The sequence below is a fragment of the Cervus elaphus genome, chromosome 15 (genome assembly GCF_910594005.1).
Source record: "Cervus elaphus chromosome 15, mCerEla1.1, whole genome shotgun sequence".
Classification (NCBI taxonomy): domain Eukaryota; kingdom Metazoa; phylum Chordata; class Mammalia; order Artiodactyla; family Cervidae; genus Cervus; species Cervus elaphus.
The window spans coordinates 73,643,700-73,660,707 of NC_057829.1; the positions used below are offsets into that span (position 1 = coordinate 73,643,700).

The 17,008-nt window shown below is 35.0% G+C and overlaps 1 protein-coding gene across 1 annotated transcript in view; it reads left to right on the forward strand.

The window, feature by feature from the left end:
* SMC3 (structural maintenance of chromosomes 3) overlaps positions 1–16,693 on the forward strand; it is a 37,965-nt gene extending 21,272 nt beyond the window's left edge. The window contains exons 14-29 of the mRNA XM_043926180.1: positions 3,782–3,885; positions 4,345–4,444; positions 5,070–5,230; positions 5,556–5,697; positions 7,276–7,426; positions 9,196–9,348; positions 10,595–10,746; positions 11,477–11,635; positions 12,219–12,326; positions 12,834–12,942; positions 13,583–13,830; positions 13,917–14,129; positions 14,398–14,589; positions 14,746–14,923; positions 15,543–15,649; positions 16,286–16,693. Of these exons, the coding sequence (XP_043782115.1) occupies positions 3,782–3,885; positions 4,345–4,444; positions 5,070–5,230; positions 5,556–5,697; positions 7,276–7,426; positions 9,196–9,348; positions 10,595–10,746; positions 11,477–11,635; positions 12,219–12,326; positions 12,834–12,942; positions 13,583–13,830; positions 13,917–14,129; positions 14,398–14,589; positions 14,746–14,923; positions 15,543–15,649; positions 16,286–16,357 (2,349 nt within the window). The 3' untranslated portion in view covers positions 16,358–16,693. The remainder of the gene's footprint in view (positions 1–3,781; positions 3,886–4,344; positions 4,445–5,069; positions 5,231–5,555; positions 5,698–7,275; positions 7,427–9,195; positions 9,349–10,594; positions 10,747–11,476; positions 11,636–12,218; positions 12,327–12,833; positions 12,943–13,582; positions 13,831–13,916; positions 14,130–14,397; positions 14,590–14,745; positions 14,924–15,542; positions 15,650–16,285) is intronic.
* Positions 16,694–17,008: the final 315 nt, after the last annotated feature.

Genomic DNA, 17,008 nt, shown 5'->3' on the forward strand with positions numbered 1-17,008 from the left:
CTTGATTCCAGCTTGTGCTTCATCCAGCCCAGTGTTTCTCGTGATGTACTCTGCATATAAGTTAAATCAGCAGGATGACAATATACAGCCTTGACGTACTCGTTTTCCTATTTGGAACCAGTCTGTTTTTCCATGTCCAGTTCTAACTGTTGCTTCTTGACCTGCATACAGAATTCTCAGGAGGCAGGTAAGGTGGTCTGGTATTCCTATCTCTCTAAGAATTTTCCAGTTTGTTGTGATCCACATAATCAAAGGCTTTGGCATAGTCAGTAAAGCAGAAATAGATGTTTTTCTGGAACTCTCTTGCTTTTTCAGCAATCCAACGGATGTTGCCAATTTGATCTTTGGTTCCTCTGCCCTTTCTAAATCCAGCTGGAACATCTGGAAGTTCATGGTTCATGTACTGTTGAAGCCTCCCTTGGAGAATATTGAGCATTACTTTGCTAGCGTGTGAGATGACTGCAATTGTGTTGTAGTTTGAGCATTCTTTGGCATTGCCTTTCTTTGGGATTGGAATGAAAACTGACCTTTTCCAGTCCTGTGGCCACTGCTGAGTTTTCCAAATTTGCTGGCATATTGAAGCAGCACTTTCACAGCATCATCTTTTAGGATTTGAAATAGTTCAACTGGAATTCCATCACCTCCACTAGCTTTGTTCATAGTGATGCTTCCTAAGGCTCACTTGAGTTTACATTCCAGGATGTCTGGCTCTAGGTGAGTGATCACACCATCGTGATTATATGGGTTGTGAAGATCTTTATTATATAGTTCTTCTGTGTATTCTTACCACCTCTTCTTAATATTTTCTGCTTCCGTTAGGTCTGTACCATTTCAGTCATTTGTATAGTTCTTAAGGCACTCTATCAGATCTAATCCCTTGAATCTATTTGTCACTTCCACTGTATAAATTCTCCAAGCCAGGCTTCAGCAATATGTGAACCGTGAACTTCCAGATGTTCAAGCTGGTTTTAGAAAAGGCAGAGGAACCAGAGATCAAATTGCCAGCATCCTCTGGATCATCGAAAAAGCAAGAAAGTTCCAAAAAAAACATCTATTTCTGCTTTATTGACTATGCCAAAGCCTTTGACTGTGTGGATCACAATAAACTGTGGAAAATTCTGAAAGAGATGGGAATACCAGACCCCCTGATCTACCTCTTGAGAAACCTGTATACAGGTCAGGAAGCAACAGTTAGAACTGGACCTGGAACAACAGACTGGTTCTAAATAGGAAAAGGAGTATGTCAAAGCTCTATATTGTCACCCTGCTTATTTAACTTATATGCAGAGTGCATCATGAGAAATGGTGGGCTGGAGGAAGCACAAGCTGGAATCAAGATTGCTAAGAGAAATATCAATAACCACAGACATACAGATGACACCACCCTTATGGCAAAAAGTGAAAGTGAGAGAGAGTGAACGAGTTGGTTTAAAGCTCAGCATTCAGAAAACTAAGATCATGGCATCCGGTCCCATCACTTCATGGGAAATAGATGGGGAAACAGTGGCTGACTTTATCTTTCTGGGCTCCAAAATCACTGCGGATGGTGACTGCAGCCATGAAATTAAAAGACACGTGCTCCTTAGAAGGAAAGTTATGACCAACCTAGCCAGCATATTAAAAAGCAGAGACATTACTTTGCCAACAAAGGTCTATCTAGTCAAGGCTATGGTTTTTCCAGTAGTCATGTATGGATGTGAGAGTTGGACTATAAAGCAAGCTGAGCACAGAAGAATTGATGCTTTTGAACTGTGGTATTGGAGAAGACTCTTGAGAGTCCCTTGGACTGCAAGGAGATCCAACCAGTCCATCTTAAAGGAGATCAGTCCTGGGTGCTCATTGGAAGGATTGATGTTGAAGCTGAAACTCCAATAATTTGGCCACCTGATGCAAAGATCTGACTCGTTGGAAAAGACCCTGATGCTGCGTCAGATTGAGGGCAGGAGGAGAAGGGGACGACAGGATGAGATGGTTGGATGGCATCACCGACACAATGGACATGGGTTTGGGTGGACTCTGGGAGTTGGTGATGGACAGGGAGGCCTGGCATGCTGCAGTCCATGGGGTTGCAGAGTCAGACATGACTGAGCGACTGAACTGAACTGAACTGTATAATCATAAGGGATTTGATTCAGGTCAGACCTGAATGGTCTAGTGGTTTTTCCCTACTTTCTTCAATTTAAGTCTGAATTTTCAATAAGGAGTTCACGATCTGGCCACAGCTCCCAGTCTTGTTTTTGCTGACTGTATAGAACTTCTCCATCTTTGGCTGCAAAGAATGTAATCTGATTTCTGTATTGACCATCTGGTGATGTCCATGTGTAGAGTCTTCTCTTATGTTGTTGGAAGAGGGTGTTTGCTATGACCAGTGTGTTCTCTTAGCAAAACTTTATTAGCCTCTGCCCTGCTTCATTCTGTACTCCAAGGCCAAATTTGCCTGTTTTTCAAGGTATTTCTTGACTTCCTACTTTTGCATTCTAGTCCCCTGTAATGAAAAGGACATCTTTTTTGGGTGTTAGTTCTAGAAGGCCTTGTAGATCTTCATAGAACTGTTCAACTTCAGCTTCTTCGGCATTACTGGTCAGGGCATAGACTTGGATTACCGTGATACTGAATGGTTTGCCTTGAAAACGAACAGAGGTCATTCTGTCGTTTTGAGATTGCATCCAAGTACTGCTTTTAGGACTCTTGTTGACTGTGATGGCTACTCCATTTCTACTGAGCTACCTGAGAAGTCCATTATAAAGTACATATTATCTATTACCATATGCACTTATGTATTATATATTAGAGTTGTTTTGCCCATTTAGTCCAACTTTTAGTGACTCATCTTTGAGTGTGTTCAACACTAAATCAGTTTTGTAAAGAAACAACTTTTCCTTGTACTCATCATCAGTTTATCTAATGTTTAATGTAATCAGTCACCTAAAAACAAAAACATACCGGGGAGCAAACAGAACTGATTCTGTAACCATCAACAGCTCAGCTGGTAGGACAAGTGACCAGGAGTAATAGACTACTGGCCAGTGTGCTTTGGACTTTGGTCAGGAATGGAAAACAGGTTGAATGAGGTAGTCAGTTATTTGGGAATTTGTTAGTATTGTTTCAGTTGAGATAGCTACAGTCCTGTCTTGAAATAAAAGGCATTTTTGTCTTGAGTTCATGGAAATATCAACCTCAACAGATGCCCTTTTTGAAAAAGCTTGGTGCTAAAACAGGACCTTGCAGTGAGAGGTTTTATTCATTCTTTCTTAAGTTTGAAATTATTTTTCAATATTTCAGTCACATTTAAGTGTATCAAAATGACCACTTGTGAGGGTGAACTCTGTTCTTTATTCTGGATAGAGATGATTTTACAGTGCTAATTACATTGTACAAAAAAGCCTTTTGCTTCTTAGTATGTTCCTAAATCTCTTGTGTTCTAGTGTGTTTGTGTGTGGGTAGAGGGGGCCATGTGAAAAGTATGCATTTCAGTGTTTTGAGAATTCATTAATAAATTTTTTTCTTCTAAAATTCTAGAGTATACATTATAGAAGTAGCAAGGTTATTAATGAACAAATTAATTGTTTTGATACATGTATGTGCTTGTTAAACCATCACCACAATTAAGATAACAAGCCTATTGATCACCCCAAAATTTTTCCCATACCCGTTGGTAATTCCTCCCTTCCTCCTTTCCTGGCCACTTCCATCCCCTGATAACAACTGACCTGCTTTCTATTACTAGGGATTAGTTTGTATGAAATTATATTTTAAATTTGAATTATTTTTATTTCCATAGAAACTGGATCAGGATCTTAATGAAGTCAAAGCTCGAGTTGAAGAACTGGACAGAAAATACTATGAAGTAAAAAATAAGAAAGATGAATTACAAAGTGAAAGAAAGTTAGTATAGACTAAAGTATGCCTTAATATTTTTGAGTAATGCTAGTTACTGGCTGTTAAATGGTCTTTAAGTGTTCATTGGAAGGACTGATACTGAAGCTGAAACTCCAATACTTTGGCCACCTCACGCGAAGAGTTGACTCATTGGAAAAGACCCTGATGCTGGGAGGGATTGGGGGCAGGAGGAGAAGGGGACGACAGAGGATGAGATGGCTGGATGGCATCACCGACTCGATGGGCATGAGTTTGAGTAAACTCCGGGAGTTTGTGATGGACAGGGAGGCCTGGCGTGCTGCGATTCTTGGGGTCGCAAAGAGTCGGACACGACTGAGCGACTGAACTGAACTGAAGTTATAGATTAACTACAGAAGTTTAATTTCAGTCTTCCCTCAAAATTGTATACTGTTAGCATATTGTCTTAATTTTAAAATTAAAGACAGTCTATTTTTTATTGATTAGTTACTTGTGGAGAGAAGAGAATGCAGAACAGCAGGCACTTGCTGCTAAAAGAGAAGATCTTGAAAAGAAACAGCAACTTCTTAGAGCTGCAACAGGAAAGGTGGGTAGGTTCTTTTCATTACCTCAGTTTGCATTGAGTCAGTTATTACTGCACAAGAATTTATTAGCTTTCAAGAGAAGAGTGCAAATTACTTATTGTATAAATATGAAATACTGGATATCATTTAAGCACCCATGCTATTAAAAATAGCGCTTGTGATTTCTAGATGAAGGGTCCATTTTTAATGCTAATATCATGGAACAGAATCCATAATACAAGGTGTTGCACGTAGTTGGCATATTTCAAGGGAGTTGACCTATTGTTGGAGAGGGTGTTTAATCTGTGGTATATTTTTTATTTTTTAAAATTTTTATTGGCGTATAGTTTATTTACAGAGTTGTATTAGTTTCAGGTGTTCAGCAAAGTGAATCAGTTACACATATAAGTATATCCACTCTTTTTTTTTTTAGATTCTTTTTTCATATAGGGCGTTACTGAGTATTGAGTAGAGTTCCTTGTACTGTACAGTAGGTTGTTATTAGTTGTTTGTTTTATAGATAGTTGTGTATATGTCAATCCCAATCTCTCAATTTGGTATATTTTTTTAATGTATAGAGTAATGGGGGCATTTTATATCAGCAGGAGTGCCATTAGCATTATTTTACTATTTTTTGCTTTTGAACAGGCCATTTTAAATGGAATAGATAGCATAAATAAAGTGCTAGACCACTTCCGTCGAAAAGGAATAAACCAGCATGTTCAAAATGGCTATCATGGTATTGTGATGAATAACTTTGAATGTGAGCCTGCCTTCTACACATGTGTGGAAGTCACTGCTGGAAATAGGTGAGATTTTTTTTGCTTAATGTTTTGAGTTTTTAAAGAAAAAGGGGAATAAGAATAACCTAAGAAACAACTTTTTGTAGTTTAAATATATCCTCTTTTATTTAATATTCCAATCCTTTTATTTAACGTTCCAATTAAAGACGTCAATGCTAAGTGTTTGTTCCTAGTTGTAGAAACTAGAACTTCTCCGTTTTGTACTTCCTCTTCCTCCATTGGAATTTTCTGAGTAACCCTCCCCATACAAATTGGATGGCATAGAAAAAAGTAACTTGTTTGCTTAAATGTTTAAAGCACTTTGGACCTATCTCGTTCTCTTTACATGTAGGTTATTTTATCACATTGTTGATTCAGATGAAGTCAGCACGAAGATTTTGATGGAGTTTAATAAAATGAATCTTCCTGGAGAGGTTACTTTCCTGCCTCTTAACAAGTTAGATGTAAGGGATACTGCCTATCCTGAAACCAATGTGAGTTGATGTGTGTTAAAGTCTGACTTTCAATAAGTTTTTTTCTTGATTTAGCACATGTTAGTGCACAACAAACACTATATACATTGTGGTTCACATGGTCTGTGAGGTAAGCTTTCCTTTCTTACCGTAGAGGATAGTTAATGCTGGATGAGGAAAGGAAGGAAGACAGAGGTCACAGCCGTGACATAAACCATTGCAAAATGTGCAAAGTGTTAACATACATCAGTACAGGATATTCTGAGAATGTAACTCAAGGAGACAAAAATTAAGATTTAATAATTGGAGAATTCCCTGAGGAAGTATCATTTCAAGTAAATAAGATTTCTGAATATTCTTTTAAATGGCTTATAAATTAGATTAAAAATATCTAACAATATGATAGGCTCTGAAAGCATAACATTGCTCTTGTTATTAGCTGGTATGCTTTTTAACATATTAAAAATATTACCTAGATATCATCCTTGATAAAAATGTAATTGCTTTGAGGTGTTTGGCTTCAGAATGTTGATGGTAGTAGCAATTATTTCACTGTTTTTTAAGGTTAAAGCTAAAACCCTGGGAGAATGATCTACAGTTGAAGAGGAACAGTGAGAATCTTACAAGCTTTTTAAGTGGTCTAGCTTTTTCTTTTAAATCTACAAATTATTTCTGAAGTTTTGAGGAGGAGAAATTGAGTCATAAATGTGATGTGTGAGTGAAGCAAGTCACGAAAGAATGCATATGGTGTTATTCCCTTTATAATACCTGAACAAAAGTAATCTTAGATGATAGAACTACAAGTGCAAGGAAGTGATTACCACAGAATTATAATAGTAGTCATCACCAGCAGGTAACCAATGGAGATAACCACTATGATTAGAAGAGGGCTACACTTACGACTTCTGGGTTTTATGGTAGTGTTTTGTTTCTTTTCCTACATGGTGGTTATATTGGTGTTTGCTTTGTAATTATTAATTTAAGCTTAACATATTTATTGCTTTTTTCTGTATTAGGATGTATTTCCTAATGTAAAAATTCGATTATGCCAGTTGAGAGAAAAAAGGGAAAATAAATTTTATCTGAAAGGTTATATGTGTGTAGATTATTAGATGTAAATAAAGTGAAAATATTTTGAGAATATACTACTAGTTTATATTTGTCCCTTCTGTTTGACAGATGCTACACTAAATGTTTCACATTTATAACTTGCCTAGTCTTAACTTTGTGAGGAAGGTACTGTTATTGTAGTTCTATAGATGAGTACAGAAGTTAAGCAACTTGTCCAGAGCACACATCTGAGAAGCAGAACTGAGACTTGAACTTGAGCAGTCAGGCTCCAGAGCCACTGAGCTCTTTATCACTGTACTCTGAAAACCTCTATACTATAGAAAACCTGGATGACTTACATGAGTACAATTTCCAGGATATTTCAGTAGAATGAATTTTCTCACTTGTTCAGTATAAAAATCAACCGTTTTGAAACGTTAAGGCATTTTGTTTATTTGTATTTCAGAAAAATGTAATTTACAATTAAGATAATGTTTTAACTAATTGTGTTGTGAATTCTTTGCTTGCTAACAACATACTCATTTTTAGGATGCTATTCCTATGATAAGTAAATTGAGGTACAATCCCAGATTTGACAAGGCTTTCAAACATGTATTTGGAAAAACACTTATTTGCCGTAGTATGGAAGTTTCAACCCAGCTGGCCCGTGCTTTCACTATGGACTGCATTACCTTGGAAGGTTCGTAATAGTAATTACTTGCTTTGAACAAATAAATTCCTTTAAAAGTGTTTGAAAATTCATGTGCAGTTACTTCTCATTTTTAAATCCTGTTGGTTTATTTAAGTCAGAATTTCAACAAGGTCAACACTTTATGTTTAATTGATGTCTCATAAGTATAATCATTTAATGCATAGTAGAATTTCTTAACCTTTTTGGCACCATGGACTTGGTTTGGTGAAGCCTCTGGCACCTTTCTCAAAGATTTTTTAAATGTATAAAACAAAATACTTTGGATCAGCAAAGAAACCAGTTGGCATGGTTATCGCAGTATTTCTAGAAATATGACATAGTAATTTATTCTTTAAGATATTAAAAAATGAGATTTAGCAGTGGACCTCCGGAGTTTTATTTTGAGTGAAGGTTAAGAACCTCTGGTTTATGGGTTCACTTGTCCTCATTTTCTGTTGTTTTTTTTCCCCCTATATGTTTGCAGGGAAGCATAAACAGTTTCAGTATAGCACAGTTCTATTTTCCTCCCACCCCCAGAAATTATTTACTTTTTCAAAGAAATTCTTGTGTTCTGTCATCATTTTTTTTTTCATTCTTTTTTCCATTCTATTTGCAGCAGTGATTTCCAACATCCTGTCCTCCAGGTCACTTATTCATTCTTCTGCATCAGTTATTCTGCTGTTGATTCCTTTTTAGTGTATTGTTCATCTCGTTTGTTCTTTAGTTTTTCTGCGTCTCTGGTAAACATTTCTGCATCTTCTCAGTCTTTGCCTCTGTTCTGTTTCTGAGATTCTGGATCATCTTGATTATCATTCTGAGTTCTTCTGGAAGATTGCCTCTCTCCACTTCATTTGGTTGTTTTTCTGGGGTTTTATCTTGCCCCTTCCTCTGAGACAAAACCCTCTGCTTTTTTCATCCTGGTTAACTTTCTTTGATGTGGTTTTGGTTTTAGCTGCTGCGAGACTGTGGTTCTTCTTGCTGCTTTTGTCTGCCCTCTCAAAAATCTTTAGTGTTCTGGATTTGTCTTACTGCTTCCTCTTTACTAGGTTAGGTGAAGCATTCTTGGCATGAGTGATGTGTACATCTTATTACATCACTTTGTGTCCCACTGTAGTGACACCAGGTTTGACCACTAGCATATCTTGGTTGTAAAGGTACCTTTTTCCCTTTATAAGTAATAACTAATATGTGGGGTTATCCTTTTAGGCCACGTGAATATCAGGTTCCCCCAAAAGTTTCTTTGCCAGTGGCTTAGCGTCCTTTGGGGACCCTTGCCTGACTTGGTTTAATACATTGAGGGTTTCAAAATGATCATTCTAAAATGCCGTGATTGCTTCTATATTTATTAGCTGTCACTTTTCTGTAAAGAAAGCCCCTTCCTTTTTTCCTTTTTGTGTATTGCTGTGATTCATGGATTTTTTTTTTTTATTCAATGTGTAACCAAATTGCCATTGCTATTTTTGATTTTCATATTTCCCCAGTTATGGCCATTGGGAATTTCAAGCTAGGTTCTGTGTCCTGTTGACATGTTCCTGTTAGTCTTTAACACTTCTTTCCTTTCTGGCAAATGTTCAGGTTTACCTGGAAGGTATATTTTTTAAGTGCAAGTGTTAATATTGTAAAACAGCATTTTTTCCGAGGTGGCTTAAACTCTTAACTTTTAAGTTCTTATTAAATAGGTAAAACCTTTCATCTAGTTGTTTGATTATGAATCAATTTATTGTTGAATAAAGAAGTTGTTATACAGAATTGCTAATTTTCTTATGTTTTATTAACAGGTGACCAAGTTAGTCATCGAGGTGCTTTGACTGGAGGCTATTATGATACAAGGAAGTCTAGACTTGAATTACAAAAAGATGTTAGAAAAGCAGAAGAAGAACTTGGTGAGCTTGAAGCGAAGCTCAATGAAAATCTGCGCAGAAATATTGAAAATATCTTTTAGTCTTGTGTTGCTGTAGAGAAAAAACTGTTTTGATTGGAATATAGAATCTTTTGAGTGTTAGATGTATTTTCATATATAAGTGGGGGAAAATATCCCATGTGTTTTAGTTTGACTTTTATTTAAGCTTGTGTAGTATGTCCGTTTAACTTCCGAAAACAGGGAGAAAACTAAAAACCATTGTAATAGCCTTTGCTTAGCTGTTACATAGTTAATGGCAATGAATGTATTTCTGAGAGAAAAGAACCTGAGGAACACGGAAATTTAAGATTGTAAAGGAAGCTGAGGAGGGTTTGTCCGACAGTTATAGGAAGAAAACCAGGATAGGGTTTCAGTGGAAGAAGAGTGGGCAGTATCAGGAATGCCACATATTACATAGAAGTTAAATATATAAGGATTGCAAAATGTCTATTAGGGGTTATTATCTTGAGTTTCAGATTTAGTATTAGTGAAGGAAATGTCCATCAAAATGCGAGTCTTAGTAACCATAGTTCTTTCCGTTCTTTCAGATAAAAATGGTGTTCTGTGAAAAGTGACTAGTTCGGCTCACAACTAAAACAGTTGTGCATGTCCATTTTCTTAAAATAACCACGGTATGAGGCAAAAGTGCTTTGTGTATATACCTTGCATTATGTCACACAGTATTAAATACAGGTGCTCAAGCAGTGAAAGTAATTATTTTCACTGCTTCGTTAGGATATTTTTAGTGAAATTGGCATTTAAAAAATCGTGAGTATATAGCTTCTTTGTCATCGGTTGGAAGCAAGAGCACAGAGAAGAAGGCAAATAAACATCTTAGCTTTGACTTTGCATACTTTGAGATCTGCCCAAATTTGGCAAGATTTGAGCACAGAGCCTGGGAAAATACATGAAGCCTCCTCTTCACGTCTAACTCTTATATAGTGCTTTAAGCATAATAGCTTATATAGTAAATACTTGTTGAATGAAAAAAATATATATTTTAAAATGTGTATCATTTAGCTTCCTTTAGGACTTTCCCCTGGTTCTGTTTATTTATTTATTTTGTATAGCAGTTGGTAAAATTGTATGTTATTTTGAGAGAGAAGTGGGTTAAAATGTTTAAAGCTTCTTTTATGACTAAACAGAGTTGACATAGTATTTAATTCTGTGTTGTTATGGTACTTAAATTTGGGGAAATAGCTTAATCTAGGGATAAAGAAAAGGAAGGGGATACAAGTTAATAGGCACTGAAGAGAATTTTCCTTAGCCTTGTATATGGATTAATAATGAAATTGATCAGCTGATGAACCAAATGCAGCAAATAGAGACTCAGCAAAGGAAATTTAAAGCATCTCGAGATAGCATATTATCAGAAATGAAGATGTTAAAAGAGAAGAGGCAGCAGTCAGAGAAAACCTTTATGCCCAAGGTTCGTAAGTATGCTTTTTTAAAATATAATTATATAGATTTGGGGTAGACTATATATTGTGTAAGTTATATAACATATACATTATGTTCCATTTTCATTTAGGCCCATACTTTGGGTATCTGCGTGTATCTTTATCCCTTATTCATGAGTACTCAAGAGTCTACTTTTGTAGGCCAAATTCAGATTTTCCAACTTCATTAAGCAAGTAGGCATTTTGAGCCATGGCATAAAAGTATTGTCCAATAGTCAGCCAGGTACCATTTGTGTCTGTAAATGCTACTTATGGATTTATTTGACTGCATTTTGTCCAAATTATATTGAAATGAGTTAGAAAGTGAACTGTTACTGCTATTACAAATGATAATATCCATTGGTCTCATAAACATGAGTTTTGACAAAAACTACTAATTTTGTACATCAATTATACTAAAACAACAAAGTTAAAAATGTAGTGTATATACCCACAATTAGACCACCCTAACATTCTAGCAACTTCTATATAGTTTGACCATGGAATATGATGTATTCCACACATCCTGCATACCATTGCATCATAAACGTTTTTCTTGTTGCTGCATAGTTCTAATTATCAAATGTAATGGGCATCTATTTAATTGAGATAATATTATTTAAGCTCACTTTAATATCAAATAAAGATGGTCTTTAATTTTTCACTACTCTAAGTGATACACTAATACCGTTACTAATAAATGGAAAATCTGTCATATAGCAACGTAGCTTACAAAGTTTGGAGGCAAGTTTGCATGCTATGGAGTCCACCAGAGAATCACTGAAAGCAGAACTGGGAACTGATTTGCTTTCTCAACTTAGTCTGGAAGATCAGAAGAGAGTAGATGCACTGAACGATGAAATTCGTCAGCTTCAGCAGGCAAGTACAGTTGACAGAAGAAAAAATGTGGTAATCAGCTGTTGTGCAGAGGGTCTTTCTTGCTAGTAAAGGAGTGTGAAAGAGATTATTGAGATAATATAAGACTTATTAGTCTTCCAGTATCCATTAAAGTAAATGAGATTTTAGTAAGTTTTTCTAAACCTTATGATAGGATTGTATAAGAAATCTTTATTTTCTTTCATCTTATTTAATGCATGTTTGTCATTAGTAAAATCGATCTTGTTAACTGCTGTATTTATTGATCTGACCACCTTTACATATTTAAAAATATTGTTTTGATTAAATATTTTAATAACATTTGATTCTTAAATATAGATGTAAATAATTAACACGAAATTCAAAAAGTGAAAAGCAGAAAAGAAAAATATTTTTGGTAGTATGCCTTATGAAAAGAACCAGGCACAAAAATAGCCTTCTGGATAGATAAGAGAGTAGATGAAGAAAATAAAGGTGTTTTTGGAAAGGTATAAAACTCTTGTTTCAGCTTATTTGAACGCATTCCTGTATGTGAAATGAGCATGCCTATGTAGACGAACAATTGTGTTTTTCTTTTTTCTTCTAGGAAAACAGACAACTACTGAATGAAAGAATTAAATTAGAAGGTATTATTACTCGAGTAGAGACTTACCTCAATGAGAATTTGAGAAAACGCTTGGACCAAGTAGAACAGGTGTGTTCTCTTTTGATGGTTTCTTGATGAGCACAGCCTTTTGAAAATGCTCATGTGAGAGGCTCTGATTTAAGAGTATGGACTCGGGACAGAAAGACTAGCAGTCTGACTACTGCTTTGGCTTGGAGATCTCACACTGCCACCTAGTGTGCTGTGTTGGTCAAGTCATGTGATGTTTCTAAGCTCCAGTTTCCTCTTGTGTAAAATAAGCTTAGCAGTATGTTTTGTGTGATTATCTGGCACATTCTAGGTACTCAGTAAATATTAATTATGAATATTTTCTCAGTAGTGGTCAGATGCTAAGAAATTTTTTAGTCATTAATCATTTTTTTCCTGCTTAATGGGTGCCTTAAGTATTTGCAACTATTTGAAGTATTTTTTTGGTTTCCTTAAGTGTTTATTCAAACATATCAACAGCTATGTAAACATTGGCAGTCATAACATTTTGAAACTAACAAAATTTATATTTTTATGGCTTAATGCTCCTGAGTTCCTTTTGTGTTACAGGAACTCAACGAACTGAGAGAGACAGAAGGGGGTACTGTTCTCACCGCTACAACCTCAGAACTTGAAGCCATCAATAAAAGGGTGAAAGATACCATGGCACGATCAGAAGGTGAATTTTTACTTTGTAAAAATGTTTTTTGGTATCTAGTTAAATTTAGCTTATTCATTTTATAAGACTGTGTATTAAAAAATGAAATACCTAAATAGGCAAAAGCATGTACCAGAAGTTTTTGTCATAAACAGTTTCTAGTGAACAGTTTAGGGTGTTGATTATAAATAGTTGCCTTCATTTTATTGAAATGTTTGTGACAGTTTTTAAGAGACCATACGTTATTAGTTTCATTGACAAAAACATGGACTAGCTGAATCAAGTAAATGACACTTAATTGCTGAGAAGAAAATTATTTTAGGTTTTTATAAACATTGAATAATAAAAACTTTATATATGAATCGAATGGCTTGTGTACACTCCCGATTTTATTCTGAATTCTTTCATAAATTTTCACAGGAAAATTTAAACCTGTTTATTTTGATAGATTTGACCATTAAATCATTGATCAGATAACAGTCTGGCCCTAAAAATAGGTGTTATGGAGAATTCCCTGGCGATCCAGTGGTTAGGACTCCCTGCTTTCATGCCAAGGATCTAGGTTCAATCCCTGGTCAGGGAACTAAGATCCAGCAAGCCGCATGGCTCAGCCAAAATAAAATAAGTATTATGGCCTAATTTGGTGGTCCCCCCATTTTAGATTTGGACAATTCCATCGATAAAACAGAAGCTGGGATTAAGGAGTTGCAGAAGAGTATGGAGCGCTGGAAAAATATGGAAAAAGAACACATGGATGCTATAAATCATGATACTAAAGAACTAGAAAAGATGACAAATAGACAAGGCATGCTGCTGAAGAAGAAAGAAGAGTGTATGAAGAAAATTCGAGAACTTGGATCACTTCCTCAGGAAGCGTTTGAAAAATACCAAACACTGAGCCTCAAACAGGTAAATCTAGTTGATTTTAAGTATGAAATCTCATTGCAAATTTCCCTACATGTGAGTTTATCTTATGTTTTTTTTCCTCTTTATAGTTGTTTCGAAAACTTGAACAGTGCAACACAGAATTGAAGAAGTACAGCCATGTTAACAAAAAAGCTTTAGATCAGTTTGTAAATTTCTCAGAGCAGAAAGAAAAGTTAATAAAGCGACAAGAAGAGTTGGACAGGGGGTACAAATCAATCATGGAACTGATGAACGTACTTGAACTTCGAAAATACGAAGCTATTCAGTTAACTTTCAAACAGGTATGTTTCTGTTTGTACAAGCTAAAATATTCAGATACTCAGTTTATCATTCAATTTGTAAAGGTTTTAAAGCTTTTTTTCCACTGATAATTGTTCTAATACTTACAGATATCCAGTGTATACACAACTCTTAAAAGGATCCAATCTGTTATTCTTGTTCTTTGCTTAAAAAATAAAAATATTTTTGATGGCTTTTAAATAATTTTTGTCTTTGTTTTAAAAAGTACATATTCCATTTGACACTTATTTATATATTATTCATTTTAAGGTATCCAAAAACTTTAGTGAAGTATTCCAGAAGTTGGTCCCTGGTGGCAAAGCTACTTTGGTGATGAAGAAAGGAGATGTGGAAGGCAGTCAGTCTCAGGATGAAGGAGAAGGGAGCGGTGAAAGTGAGAGGGGCTCTGGATCACAAAGCAGCGTTCCATCAGTTGACCAGTTCACTGGAGTTGGAATTAGGGTAAAATAACTTTATAGCCAGTTTTCCCGAGAACATTGTCATAGTGGAATATTTTGCATATCTTAAATTGGTGTACTGTATGCAATTTAATTTTAAGAGACGATGGTGATTTTTAACTCTATTTAAATATTTAACTCTAATTAAATATTTTCTCAGGTGTCATTTACAGGAAAACAAGGTGAAATGAGAGAAATGCAACAGCTTTCGGGTGGACAGAAATCCTTGGTAGCTCTTGCTCTGATTTTTGCCATTCAGAAATGTGACCCAGCTCCTTTTTACTTGTTTGATGAGATTGACCAGGCTCTGGATGCTCAGCACAGAAAGGCTGTGTCAGGTACAGTTTTGGTTTCATAGCTTCATAGTAAATTACTAGAAATGATAGCTTGCCTCTTTTATCATATATTTCTTGCTGCCTGAGGTACCTGGGGAGACTAGACAGGGTGTTATTTAATAAACAAAATAATTTCTCTTTTAACAAAGTTTTTTAAATTTAATATTAGACTACAAAGTTTGGTTCTATGAGAAACATGAAATAATTGAAAATCCAACCCCAGTTAAGCTTTTATACAAACGTCTCTACTTTTAAAACTTGTTTGTCATAAACAGATTTGATTCTGTGTTTAAATAATCTATACCTGATCTTTAGTAGTTCAAAAGATCTTGGGGGAGTGGGTAGCCAGGAAAAGGTTGCTTTTGGTTTTTCTGGATGAGAAAAATTTACTTTGCTCTGACATTATTTCTAATCCTGTGTTAGAAAATGCTGCTTTTATATTCTGTAACTAAGATATTGGTGTTAAAGATTTATCCCTAGCTTAAGAAACAAGTTAATGCTTTCTGTGGATGTATGCAAACAGGTAGTTTTAAATTTTAGGTAAGAGTAAAGATCGTTGTTTTTAAACTTTTTAGTTCTGCTGAGAAAACGGTTTTATTAAATTACTCTTTTCTTTTTACAGATATGATTATGGAGCTTGCTGTACATGCTCAATTCATTACAACTACTTTTAGGCCTGAGCTGCTTGAGTCAGCTGACAAATTCTATGGTGTGAAGTTCAGAAATAAGGTAAGATTTTTTTACATGAAGTTTTAAGTTCATATAGTATTTAATCCATTGTATCTGTTGAATTCTTTTTTTGTTGTTACTTAAGTCATGAGAAAAAAATTCAGAAACTTATTGCTTATCTGATGATGATGTCTTTGTGAAGAAAAACTTAAAATGTGTATGAAGCTTATCAGGGTTTTTTTTTTTTTTGCATTTATTGCAGTTTTATTTTCATTGGCATTAAGAGACATTATCCTCCTCTCTAGTCTATTTAGTGCTTATTTAATGCACAGTCTTTAACATTTACATACATTGACTTATATTTGGTTAGAGCACACAGCTCTTCCAGATGTTTTCAGCCTTAAAATTCTTTGAAATAGCAAAGTAATAAAAACTGAACAAAAATATGGTTAAGATATTTAGATGTTAGTACTTATCTGTATTTCAGAGCATTAAAATGCAGAATATTTTTTAAACTCGTGTTGAACAAACAGCATTAAAATAAGGGTTTTATCAGTCAGTGTTTTAGTCAGTTGACTTGAAATATGAAATTTATAGGTAATTGGCTGTATTTTTAAAATATTGCCATATCCAGTGGGAACACTGATAAATTTCTTTACAATTTAACAGATTCTGTTTTTAATGTATATTCTTCAGGTTAGTCATATTGATGTGATCACAGCAGAGATGGCCAAAGACTTTGTAGAAGATGATACCACTCATGGTTAATTGGAAAATACTGCCCATTGGTCTGGAAGATGTGTATAGTAATATGATCCTTTTACCCAGGAACTGTAAATTTAAACCTAAATATCTGGTCATTATTAATAGTTTTCAGACTTAGAGTATACATAGTCCTTTTATATTTCTGTCATTGTATTTTATAACATACTCTGTAATGTTACATTTCTATTCATAGTTTAAGGATTTTATTTCCCACACAACTTTTTGTAAAGTGTTCTCCTGTTTTAAATCTTTTAAAATGTGCTAAATGTTCTTTCCTAATTATTTTATCAAGTGTATTGCCTCTTTTTATAGCTTCAATTAAATTGGTTTTATGACTAACTGTTTTATGTGGCTTTTTATTTATAGTTGTATGATTGGAAACAAATTTTTCTTAAATATCTGCTTTTTGTTTTGCTTAAGAAAAGGTCTGCCTTCACCTAAAAGAAGATTTTTAAAATATGGCTTAATATTCTGTTGAATTGCAACATGATTCCCAATCCTGGCTTTAAATCCATGGAGGGAGCTTTTAAAAATGTAACACGACTTGATTCTTTCCCTAGACCACTTGAATCCAAATCTCTAAGGGATAGAGTCTTGGTCAATGTTAATTCTAAAGTTCCGTAAGGTGATCCTGACCCTCGGTGAGGATTAGAA